Source organism: Charadrius vociferus, unplaced genomic scaffold (assembly GCF_000708025.1).
Source record: "Charadrius vociferus isolate BGI_N301 unplaced genomic scaffold, ASM70802v2 scaffold82, whole genome shotgun sequence".
NCBI lineage: Eukaryota > Metazoa > Chordata > Aves > Charadriiformes > Charadriidae > Charadrius > Charadrius vociferus.
This window is the reverse complement of record NW_009647401.1, coordinates 2,682,586-2,695,918: the sequence shown is the minus strand read 5'-3', so window position 1 is coordinate 2,695,918 and position 13,333 is coordinate 2,682,586. Positions and strand designations below refer to the sequence as shown.

At 37.2% G+C, this 13,333-nt stretch overlaps 1 protein-coding gene across 1 annotated transcript; it reads left to right on the top strand.

Annotated features, from left to right (window-relative positions):
• The first annotated feature begins 246 nt into the window (after positions 1 to 246).
• On the top strand, positions 247 to 6,743 carry TMEM244 (transmembrane protein 244). The gene is made up of 5 exons (XM_009880157.1): positions 247 to 305; positions 868 to 941; positions 3,850 to 3,975; positions 5,745 to 5,789; positions 6,649 to 6,743. Exons 1-5 carry the CDS (start codon positions 247 to 249, stop codon positions 6,741 to 6,743), a joined length of 399 nt encoding a protein of 132 aa, XP_009878459.1.
• Positions 6,744 to 13,333: the final 6,590 nt, after the last annotated feature.

Below are 13,333 nucleotides of genomic sequence, written 5' to 3'. Positions count from 1 at the left end.
AGAACCATGCATTATAACTGCACAATAGGAGCTGAAATGTACCAAATAGCCTTTAACAACTCTTATGTAATTGGCAACAGCAAAAATTCTGTCTAAATATTTTGTTTTCTAGATTTTTTTTTCATATTATGATTGATAGAAATCTGGAATTATTTTCCGACAATTATGTACCAAATGTAAACGTGGCACCAGGTTTTACTGTCTTTTTCCCTTTTGCAGGTTGTTCTGGTGAACCTGTTGATATGCATGGTAGTTTTCTACACTGTGTACTATGTGGTCCTATCTGTGTGCTTCGCAGTATTCAAGTAAGATTTCCTTGGTTTTAGTCTAATATGACAGCATACTACAACTGGATATAATGGGTAGAGCTATGACCCTGTAGAGGAGACATCCAGACTGGCATCCAGTCCCAGTTATCCTGGGAAGACATTTTTTTAAATTCAGTTGAATTGTTGTACCTGAACCTTCATTCAAGTGCACAAATTGGCAAATGAAGACTCAAAACTAATATAAAATGTTGGTTCTAATTTACTTCCTTGCACTGGCACCATGTAAATAAATGAACATAAGAGCAAAGATAACATTAAAAAAAGGAAAAGAAAGATTTTTATAGTCAATAAAAAAGACAAATTATATTCCCTTAGAAAGTGGATTAGCATGTGTAGTGCCAGACATGTCTCCAATAAAAGTGGAGATCATGGACACAGTGTGCAAGGGCAAGACCACAATATACAATGGAACATAGAGAGCTTGTAAAAGCTGAGTATTCCATTTGAAATTGTATTTAAAACCAGCAATAATGTTTCATATAATCACTAAGACTTTATCAAAAAGCTCTGGTTAAATTTATTCTTTCTATTTCCACAGGATTAAAATGTTGGATGGTTTGGCACCTTTTGATTTTAAGACAAATCCCTCATGGATTAACCCATATTATTTAGGTAACTGAAATTTGTTTCTTTCTGTTTTCCCAGCCAAGAAATCTGGCTGTAAAATTCCTTATGGACAGTATTTTAAAACTGGTTTAATAACACTGATTTCTGTATTTTAACTACACTGCATTTAAATGTTTATTCATCTTTCCTGCACATCTCTATTCTCATATTGCTACTTATCATTCATGTGATTGTTAGGCTTTTCCCCGAGTTGTTCTTCTGATCTTGTATCATCTGAAGAAAAGGTGCTGCTTTGGCAGGATGCTTCATTTTCACTGCAGAACAATTACCTATTCTCTGCAAAGTTCCTCCACAAAGTTGTTAAATTTAATTTTGTACTGCATCAAATTTCTCATGAACCATATTGGATCCAGATCTGAATAACAGGTCACATTCAACTAATGGAAATCTTACTTTGGTATGCCTGAATACAGTGTGCATTAAAATTTCAGGGTTTGATTGTAGCTCAATCCCTAAACATATCTTTATATATCCTAATACAAATTTTCGCATTTTTGTCTGAAGCTCTCAAAATATAGTCTTTTTCCTAAATTGTCATTCCTACATGCATACGTGAAATTTTACCAGCTTTGTAATCTGTTTTACAAAGGCAAACCACATAATCTGTCAGTAAAGTAAGTAAAGCTCAAAAGTAAACTGGTTAGTTCATCAGGTTAAAAAGAGTAATAAAAATGCATGGATACTTGTACAGTGTCAACACTGATTTCAGATTAAAAAAGAGCATTTCAGCTGTAGCAATGGAAAAGAAAATTTAATTATATTCCATTAGGATTACTTTTCAGGACTCTGCATCTCAATATGATTTTTTTGTTCCCTGGAATTATACCAGCTAGTTTGATGCAACACGTTTATACGCCAAAGAGAGCAACTCTACCATGCAACTGGTTTGTAGTCCACCTTCCTTTCTGTCCACCTGATGAAATAACATGGCATAGCAAAACGTACCATGGTCTTTTTAAAGTCTATGGGCACAGAGACAGAACAAAGGTCGCTGAATGATGTTGCAAATGAGAATTAGTTTACTCAAGAGTCACACTCATGCCTGTTAAAAAACAGAATTATGCCTTTAAAAGATAACCTCAAAATAAAAATGGAAGTCAGCTCAGAACTGAGGTACCATGACTGGCCCAGTTTTGTAAAAAAGTTCACAGAGCACCTGTCTACACTAAGCATACTTTCTAAATTATAAAATTATTGGCATAATTTAAAGGGATACTGTCATAATGAAATACAATACATTAAAAATACTGAAATGCTTTGCCAAACATTGAATTTTTTTGAAGTGCTGTTTTCTACTTTCCTAACTACATGTGTTTTTTCCAGTTATATTTTTCTTATTTTTTACATTTTTTCAAGCTGCTGGATGAAAGATCCATATTACAATTGGAAATGATTGACCCTATAAAGAAAAGAATAAAATTGAAAGGCACAAAATGCTGCCAAATGTATGAATTACATACAGTGAAAAAATGACGACGGTCTCTCTCTACTCTCAGCTACAGTTACCTTAGATGTTACGTTACTGTACTTGAAAAGAAGAACAAAATGCATTTATATGGAAAATTATATGAATTACAAATGCACTGTTGCACATTTGTATGCACCAATACAACGCCTGTTGTATGGGAACTCAGGACCACAGCTAGAAGAGACGTCAGGCGTTTTCCATTCTGCCCCTGCTAACCCAGGTAGCCACTCAGCATAAAGTCAAACTCTAACCTAAAAGTGATTATTTTTGATCCCGTTACCTGTAATGGCAAGCGACCAAGCTGACAGCTAAGCACCACCCCATTGCTGTGTTGAAGAATACATCACATCAAATGCCACCATGAGGTTCCTCACCCTTCTTCCCGGGGTAGCTGCTCGGTGCCTTCCAGACTGCTTTCCTGCCCGCGGGGGAGGCACGGCTTGCCCATGCCATTGCTTTTTGCTCTTGCAGAGCTGCACCCCATGTCGGGGGAGGTGGTCAGCGTGTGCTGGTGGCACAGCGTGGCTCGGCACGCTCCAGAGAAAGCACCAGGGAAGAGAAATGCACCTTTTCATCACTGAGAGAAGGAATTTTCATGATCAGACAACTTTAATAGTCTCTTTTGGCAGCATAGTTTAGTTATTATCACTTTGCTGGTAATCCCCATTCCTGGTTTAACACAACACAGAGCTAGCTGCTGAACGTCAGGCAGGGTGACAGCATGGTAGCTGTGTCAGCCTTGCTATCAGCACTGAGAAAAGCCAGGCTCCTGGTCGTACGTACCATGAGATCCATACGGATGGACGGCCTCTGCTTACCTTGTAGGCTCTCTGCTCTATCTCCCCTTGCATGTCTTGTCTTTAAATTGTTCTTGTATGTATATATATACACACATCTCAGAGATATACACACACACACATATATACACATACATATTTTCATATATATAGATATATATTTGATACAATGAAGTGCACGGGGAAAAAGCTATGAAGCTTCTTACTAAACATAACCCCTTAACCACACAATTCTGTTTTGGATGGGAAAAATTTGATCAATGTCAGTACTAAACAAATCTATTTGGCACCGTATGCAAAGAGTGTGGATAGTCCCTAAGTAAAATTTCCACATCATTTCTCCTCCAGGCTATATGAACTGGCCCATAATCCTGTTAATCCTCATGTTTTTCCATAAAATATGTAACATTTTAAAGTCTATAGGCAGATCAGGACAACTCATGCAGATGTTCGTGGCAAAATTAGAAATTGACTTTACAATGAAAAGATTAGTATAATACTCGGTCTTGTAAAACACAATTTTCATAGCTATCTCAGACGTTTTAACTTCCTATTGCTATTATTTTGAATGTAAGAAAAATGCCTGTCAAAACTGTGCTTGGTGTAAGTATCCTATTTTCATTTACAGTTCTCGTGATATCATTGGAAATAACTTTCTTCACTTGCGGTCTGCTGTTTGCCCTGGTTGTGGAAGAATGGGTTTGGGATTATGCTGTAACAGTTACTATTATTCATATTGTCATAACTTCAGTCGGTAAGTAGGTTTACTGCTAAATATATGCATAGTGTCACAACCTGAAGGCTCAATCAATTATGATTCATCTACTGTATCACTGGACTAACGTCATCATTTTTTTCTTGAAGCTAAATAAATATATATATCTAATTTCCATCCATTTGTCTCATGCACATATTTAAATCCTGCTATTTAAAACTCAATTCTGGTTTTGTTGCAGAATTTTAAAACACTATTTTCTTAAAAAAAATATCAGAGTTTCAGTTCATAATCTAACAGATCCAGCCTAGATACAATTTCAGCATCTGGGAGGTGGTCTTTTTTCTGTAAACCAAGAAATTAATAGTTGTCCATGTCCTGACACTTTAAGATCTACTCATTAACACTTCAGCCCCAGTTCAGAGTAAAAATGAGGCTTGCTTCGGCAAATTCGATTCAGAGTTTTTAAATTAGATCATTTGAACTAAATCTTATAAAGGAAAATAAAGCATTTTACTATCGAGGCGTCTTTTTTTTTTTTCCCCCTGAAACTCTTCCCCTCAAAGGAAAGAAAAGGAAAAGAATTGGCTGCTGTAAAAGAGACTCATCATCACTTTTTGCCAGCACCTGGTAACCTGCTCCCTCTTCTCATGCTATTTAGCAGAATGCTGCTATGGCTGATTAGGAAATATATTTTAACTCCATCCTTGCCAAAGCTCATCTGGGGATTCTCTTCTCCTATAACAATGAGATTAGTTTTTTTTATTCTAGAATTTAGAAATAGGAAAGATATCACTGACAAATTAGGACTCCCTCCCTACTACATAATAATTCATCTTCCATTTTCCAATGCTTTGTCCATTTGTCTTTTATCACTTTATACAGACAGGGACTCCCCAGTTCCCATGACAAGTTAAGCCAGAGACCAACAGAGACTTCATCTTAAAAAATTAAGCATAATTTCTCATCTACTGAATTTTATTTCCTGGAGTTTAAAGTACTGTTATTCCTTATGAATAACTTTTGCATTTAAATCAAGAAAACTGCTCTGTATATAATTCATACAGGAAGGTATCTTCTATCGTTATATTAGATGATGCATTTTGACGTCCAAACAACCCCAGATTTGCTCTTCTTTCCTTCAGATGGCCAACCAAAGCTCTGCCGGCTGGCTCTGACCTGCCAGCATATGCAGTGTGCCTCCCAGATCACTTTACTACCGCTTCAGTCCTGTCAGCTTTTTTTGGTGGGGGGCAATATTGGGTCATATAATGTCCCTACAGTTGATAATACAGCGGGGACGTGGGTCAGCTGGCGTGAGGCAAGGGCTAGTGCCTGACTCAGGCGACCGGGTGCTGTGCGACCGTGCTAACTTGCAGCGTGCGGACCCAGCCTGTCTTTCACGCGCTGCATCACCCATTAAACCGAAAATGTCAGGCAGCTTAATTTATTTGGATTGCAGCAATATGGAGGCACTCTACCAGGGGATCGGCGTCTCTGTTGTGCTAAACCACGTACAGGTAAGTAATAAAAAAGGCAGCTCTTCCCCAGAGAGCCTGAAAACTCCGTTTAGCACACACTTATTACGCTTACGAGTTGCCTTCCAGTGGGATCGCTCAGCAGGCTGAGCTTAATGGTACGGCCAAGTATTTGAATGATCAGGACCTAAATACTCATTTGCAATTTCAATAAATGTAAAGTCTATAACTTATGAAACATATCTAAGCGGACCTTCGGTAACATAATGTAATGTTTGCATTCCTATAACCTTTTAAAAATTTACATTTCTCCTTTTCTTCTCCTTGCAGTTATGTCTGAATTCCCCCTGATGTTACACTGGTGGCTGGCACTAGGTATACTTACATTCTTTAAAGTTCAAGTTGTCAGACTGTGTAGAAAATTAGTATTTACAGTGTGAATTGTTTCAATTAAATATCCGTTATCTTACTAATTTGAGAATTGTCAACATTTAAAGACAAAATATATGCTTTTCATTTATGCTTCTTTTAATGACGCAGGCAAGTAACTCTGGGCTAACATTTGCCTTGCCTTGAAAAATCTTCTGCTTTAAGACCAGAATGTACTCAGTTTATATTAATCTTGCTAACAGCACATACACTCACGTTCTTGAAATAAACCACAATTAAGTCCTGACTAATCAAACTATCTCACTTAATTCAGGTGTCAAAAAGACAGTTGTCCAAACTAGTCTTCCTTAGTATCCTTTATAATCAATAGAAATAAACAGGCACCTTCAGAGACAACTTCTATAAACACTACGCACAGGTACTTATGATAGATGAGATAAATCCCAATCATCACATTTCCTTAGAGTGAATGGCAAACCTACATTTCTGAATATTTAATTTTCTGGAAAATTAAAAGCATAGCTTTGTGCTAGATTATATTATCTTGAAAAACAGTTAAGAAAAAGGGACTGGCTTCTGTTCTTTCTTATATGGTGGATAACAAGGATCATCAGCTGCAGTAAATTCATAAATTATGGGGATAGGCAAATAAATTCCCTATCCTGCAATTGGTTTTGCATCTGCAGCTATCCTTGTAGGTGGTTACAGCCTTGGCCAGAATGTTTAAGTAGACATGCCTTTTTTAAAAAACTGAAGATAAAAAGAATGTCTGTTTAAAGTTTTATTGTAGCATTTGTATTCCACTATAAAAATTAATATAAAACAGTCATATATTTTCTTTCAGGATCTGGAGTAATTTCAATGATTTGTGGAGGACAGATTTTGGCATACTGCTTGTTCAAAGACAACTTCATTTACCCAGTTCTAGATGATTTTTAAAAAGGAAAATTAGAATTTGCTTTTATATTTATATGAATTCCATGGTTTCATTAACAATGTAATTAAAATGAAGTTAACAACTGTCTAATTGTAAGGCTAATATCTAGCTTACCAGACCTCTTGTATCTTACCTTTGTTTCCAATGTCATAGCTTTCAGCTGTTGTATGTAATCACCTTTAGTTTTTGTATGTACATTTTCCACTAAGCAAATAACTTGATGTACTGCCTCTGTTTTAAAAACAAATAAACCATAAGAAGGATAAGAGCAAGGATGCAACACTCTTCCAAAATCCTACAAGGAAAAGGAAAAAACGGGTTTGAATTTAATGTTTTCAGGGTGCTTCTTATCTATTGTATTTTATGAAATGCTGACTCTAATTTAGGCTGGAGTCTGATCTCTCACAAGCGCTGCAAAACTTTAAAGTCACCCTGTCTGGCATTAATCACTGTAGGTTTAAAGCAGTCTTTACTGGCAAACCCCTGGCATAGAAGAATCCCTGAACAGCACATAGCTCTGCATCTCTCCCTGTCTTAAAGCTCTCACTTAGAAGCTGCCCAAGACAACAGCAGGGAGACGTACAATCCCCGATGTTTGGTTGACCCCCTTGCTTCCAGGGATGCTACAGACAAATGTTTTCTACAAATAGCTTCAGGCTATTCTCTCTTTCGCTAATGATCCATTTATGGTCTGGCTGTGCTGAAACGAGGAAAGGCAAATGCTACCGACAGCCACTTTTTGACATATCCCTTTCTCTCTCCCCCAACTGCGTGTGGCCAATAACAAAGTGCGAGTCTTTGGGTAGTGGCAATTAAAAAACAACAAACAGACCACAGTAGTGGCTTCAAGTAACTCTTTATCTCTTTAACCATAATAAAGTTGTAACAGCAAAATTGCCAGAAGGCATCTTCATCTTAAATATGACACTAGCGATTGGATTTCAACTGCAGTTTGCTTAGAAGAGTAAGACTCGATTGCTGTTTGCACAGGCGTGCTAAATGTTGCATTTGCCTTAATCTTACTCAACAGATAATGCCTCTGAAGAATCTGTCCCCTGCTGATCTAATCAAACATCTTAAAATTTATTGCAAGTTTTACAATTTTCAATTAAGTTTCAATACTGAAAGTACACATATGGTGAGAAGCACAAAAGACTCCCAAAAGAATGAGCTTGTCTCTCATGAATGACAGATACGTAAGTAATTTTAGACACAAACCATATATATAAATCTATAGCATTGAATAGATGTAGACTTTACAAATTGTTCAGCATAATACGCTGCATACTGAACTCAGCAGAGATAATTCTGGAGAGTGAATTAATGGTCCCTCACTGATCACTGGTCTGAACCATGGACCGTCTTTAGTTTGATGGATTTGTATCTCCATAAACATTAGTGTGCAGATAACTGACTGGTATTAGGTGTTTGAAAACCATTTGCACATTTCTTCCAGATTTGTTTCAGTTCAGAACTATAAAAACGGATGTGAAGGAAGTATCATCTAATGTAAATTCATACCTCTGTCCTCATCCTTAAGCAGTTTGTGTGTGTAGGTAGTGTGCCATGTGGCAGAACATGAGTGGATTAGATATATAGTTAATCCACGGGTGGAACAAGTTTCTATTTTCAACCTGACAGGATTTTCCTCTACGCATGTCAGCCCAGCTGCAGCTTGTAGTAGCTCTGTTGCCCAGTCTTGACAGTTCTTTGTTTTCTATTTAAAATCTTAAATCACCAGCAAGAGACACCTTCAGAACACTATGAAGAGTGCTTTAGTTCCTGGGTTTCTCCAAAGCACGTACAACTAGGCCAGCACTAGAAGAACAATCACAGCAACAATTCTATCGAGGATTAAAAGCCTTAGTCCAGCTATTAAAGAATCATTAGCTTTTTGCATTCCTTTCAGATATGGAATAGTGAGACAATTTCAACATTATTTATTTCATCGTTTCCATCACTTTTATGTTGAACAGCAATGATAAATATTGCACATAATGTTTAAAATGTAGACAAAGTTTATATTATACAAATAAAGATTCATCGTGTAAGCAATATGAGCTGTAACTGTGTGGGCACTACGTGGTTAGAAGACTTCAGAGATAAGACCTAATACTGTGTGATTTCTATCTGATACACCAAACCAGTACTTCTGAATATGACAAACCTGGATGTTTCCAGAACAATAATAAAGTGACCCAACTGAGCAATTTGCGTATGCCTAATTGATAACAGTCAAGACACGGGTGGGATAGAAGAGCTGCTGGAGGAAAAGAAGGGCGTTGTGTATGTTTCACAACAGCCCTGCCAAAGACTACAAGAAAAGACCACTACAGAAAGCAGAAGGAGAACAGCAAAAATAGCAACAGGGACATGTGTTTGAAAAAAAAAGGCACAATGAAAGCAAGAAACGACAAGACAGAAACGGGCAAGATCAGTGAAAGAAGAAAAAATCTGCAGAGGGAACTTGTAGCACTGGAGCCTCATGACATGAGACTTGTATGCCGTTTGTATGCCACAATCTGTTCTGCTGCTGCTGTATACATGACTCTAGGAAAGGTGGTCCCCACATCCACAGCTCCTCTCCCAAGACTTTCAGAATTCTTTGCTCTCTGACTCAGCCAGGCATAGGAATATTGTCTGATTTAGTTGGCATGGGCTCGGCATTAAGTTATTTAACCCCCTGTGATACAGCCTAGTAGTCACGAGTTTGCACAGGTATCAGTGGGAGTGTAGACGGTCTAGAAAACATTACGAGCAGAGGGAGACTTTATCCACTTCCAGGCAGAGTTTGCAGGAAAGAAGGTTAACAGTTGGAAACATTAGGTACAGATATCAATGGAACAGTACACAAATGCCATACCTTAATAATACCACACTTAGAGTAATTTTAAGATTTTTTTCAGAGGCAAGAAACTCCTTTTCATCATTTCTCACCACCTACTGAGAGAGATTATGGTTGTCCTCAATTCAGCCCTCTCTCTAAGTGGCTCTGCATTCATTCTTGTTCCAAATGGTGAAGTTTATTACTTGTAACAAAGAACATGAGTGAAACAAATTTTTTTGGAGACTCTAAGCTTGTATTCCTGGGCTAATAGCACTGCCTTCATTGTAATGTCAAAGTGTAAACCAATTCAAAAAGTTGTTCTGGGACCAGCAAACTAACTCAAATGTGTAAAACCAGCCAAATATCAAACTGCAATGTAATGATTTTTAGTTGTCATTTTCATAAAAATATAGATTTAAATACTTAACCTAGTGAAGTAAAGAGCTAGTTATTCAAACTAAGCCTGTCATTTTTCCACCTTTGTAAATTGCTTGATCAACATTTCCAGCTCTTTTGTATCCACTTAAAAAAGCAAGCCAAACAAAACCCGACAGTACTCATTATTTCTGTATTCCTAAAAATACCAAGCACTGCTGCACCAGTGAATACAGGAAACACAGCATGAATAACAGTAGATCACCAGCAATGGGTAGATGAATCACCTGACTGCAGTCTCCTGTGTTGGATATTCGTGCAGAGGATTCCTATGGCCCGTAGACTCTTGGCTAGAAATACCCATCGTGACTGAGTGAGCTTTGTTAAACTGAGAAAAGACGTGAAAGCTTTACACATTCTTCATTCCATCATTGGGAATGTATGTTGTTACAGCATAAAGTTAGATCCTTGTTAATCTCCACAGGTATTTAAAGCTTTACTTAAATATTTTTTGTATCTCCCAAATGTGACTTACTGAGAATATTTATTTCTTGCCTTAAGATCCTGTGTAATGACCCATCTGCTCAGTAATGGCTAATACTCTAATCTCTCCTTTTTGTGAGCTAATCACAGCCCCAGACAGCACGCACTCTCTTATTAGATGTCAGAGAGGATAAAGGTCTTAGGAATGGTTATAAAATTTGATGATGTAATTAATACCTTTTATTATTGGCTTTAAACCTTTTAGACCGAAGCCATGATTTTAAGACGCAGATCCATGTCCCAGCCTCTCCTTTGCTTGGGGAGAACGATATGAATCCTTTTAGAGTGGTGAATCCCTTTTCAAGCACAGCAGGGTAACTATGCCTGTGTTGTATGGCAGGCACAGTCCGCGATGGACTTACATCCTACTCCATCCATTCTCCAGTTCAGGGGACCAAACAAATACCTTGCAGTGGTCTCCCAGTTCATACACTCAGGTTTCCTCTGCAGAAAAAGGGTAAAAGAAGGGAAAGATGTGTGCTCAGATGTCGTCCTAACATGCAGTTGTAGTGCGGCATTGGCTTGGACTGGAGATCTGGAAAGTGACACGACAATAACAACAATGGACAACCGAAACCTGAGGAAAGGCCTTGGCCCCAATCTTTTAAGGTTGCCTACCCCTAGAAAACAGTCGCAACTGAATACCGGGGATGGTAGTTGAAACTGGAGCCTGTACGAAATATGCAAAGGTACTTTCAGTCTCCTGCTGTCATCCTCCTAAATCAAAGATAGTCACAGCCTGGCCATTACTGTCCTGTATTTTCCAATGAACATAAATCCTGATATGAGATTATTTGCTATGGATTTGGAAAGTAAAATGTAAAGAAAGGGTCTGCTCCTGCTTCCAACAGCAAAGATCCCATTATTTCTATTGGAGCAATAGTCTATCAAAGAACCATTTATATGTGCCCAGACCTTCTCTCAGAGTGATCTTGTCACCAGATTTTCCACAGTGTTTAATCAAAACATGGGCGATGGCAAAATGCTCAAACACATTAAGAATTTCCAATTTCCTAGCAGTCTTCAGACACCTTTGCACTGAAATTGCATCTACATCAGTAGCTTTCAAAATACACCGAAAAAGTGCTTTGATTCACTTCATAAACCTTGATGGGGGTCCACACAAAGATGTACCTTTAAAAAGGACAAAAAAAGATCAATGTGTTTGATATCTCATATGGTACTAACTGAAAATATTTTTAGATATTAGCTAAATTACATTAAAAAATTCAGCAGCAAATCATATTTACATTTATTTGAATTTAGTATTTAAAATTAATCTGAATTGTAAGGAATTGTTTTAACCCTACTTCACTGGAAAATTATAGCAAATCCTAGGAAAGTGGGAAGTATTCTTTAGTATACTCCCAGGAGAGAGAAGGGCAGGCAGTGAGTGGCAAAGGCAGAGGGAAGAAGGCGTTTCAAGAATGTAGCTGCTTCAGTACCCAGGAAGAATGAAAGAGAACTTATAGGATATGAACCAACTTACCTAGCTGGGAGCAATTTTCCATTCTAATGGGAGATGCGCTGGTAACTAGATCTTGACAAAATTTTTCGGTACACCATTTATACACAAAAATTCATTCTAAGACAGCCAAAACCACGTGTCAACACAGTTAATTGCGTTTTGCTTGAAAAAGAAAAAAGGTGAAGAGTGTCGATGGCCATTCATTACAGTCCCATTAGATCTCAGTTGTTCAGGTCAGACTCGATGGTACCAACACAAAGAGAATGAGAAGGCTGCAACAACAGTGGATACATTCAGATTTAAAGCAGTAAACTCTCTAGATTGAATTAGTCAGTCAATTATTTGTTGTACCATATTTTCCAGCAGCTTTTTAAGCATGCAACCCTTGCTTTAGGAATAAATTTTATTTCCTGAACATTTGCCATTGAAACATTTAAAGAAAGATGCAAATTGCAATTGAAAAGCAACTACTGTTTTCCATTGTCAGGAAAAGAAATAACATCAGGTCTTCAGGTTTTGAGCAAATAAAATCAGTTCTTATTAAAAACAAACTTGCATTATACTGAAATCTTCTTACAAAAATCTGCTTGGACCAGAAGGCATTTGTATTGAAAAAATTTTTTTTTCCCAGATGATAATGTTTCATACCTTATTTGTTGTATGTATTTTTAGAATGTGTTATGTATCACTAGATAACATTTGCAGACTGTTCCAGTTGCCGAGGTAACTATGTTATTTTAATGATCAGTGGAGAGGATCATTATGTAAAACATTATGTTAATTTCAAATGTGGAAAATTGATGTCTTGCTGTTACCTTGAAGCTGCACCTTTTTTTTTCCCCTGAAAAGTGCCTTTTTACATGAAAATTAATGGTATGGCTAAGTGCTTGAGTATCCTTTTCATACTGATTCAGGTTGGCTTTGGAGGCAAATAAGGCAAAAATGACACCTGACAACCAACTAACAGCAGATGAAAAAATTTCAAAGCACCATAGTTTGTACAGAAATAGTATCGGAAAATTTGTTCCATATATTCTTAACACACGGACAGCTGGTGGGAATTTTAGGAAGGTGCATATTTATATTATTTCATTTTTAACTTTGAAATATATTATTGCTTAGTTAAGGAAAGCAAATTATAAAGCACAAATAAGTATTGTTTATGATTAACTATGCCTAAGTATTGTCCATGATACAGACCACTGACGAAGAGATTAAAAAACTGACATTTAACTTTTGCTGCTTCTATTAGATTATATATCTAGTAGATTACTAGGCTATACCAGCAGTACAAATGCTGTGCATTTATGATTTTATTGCAGTCGTAAGTGCTCTGAGGCTGCAGTGAGAACCTTGCTGATGTCAGAAGTTCATGGTGC

Bases quoted from the DNA above. Each gene is read 5' to 3' on its own strand.
- TMEM244 (XM_009880157.1), top strand. From the start codon at position 247: ATGGTAGTTTTCTACACTGTGTACTATGTGGTCCTATCTGTGTGCTTC. The intron at 942-3,849 runs GTAACTGAAATT...TTTCATTTACAG, and splicing joins GATTAACCCATATTATTTAG to TTCTCGTGATATCATTGGAA. The intron at 5,790-6,648 runs GTATACTTACAT...ATTTTCTTTCAG, and splicing joins ACACTGGTGGCTGGCACTAG to GATCTGGAGTAATTTCAATG.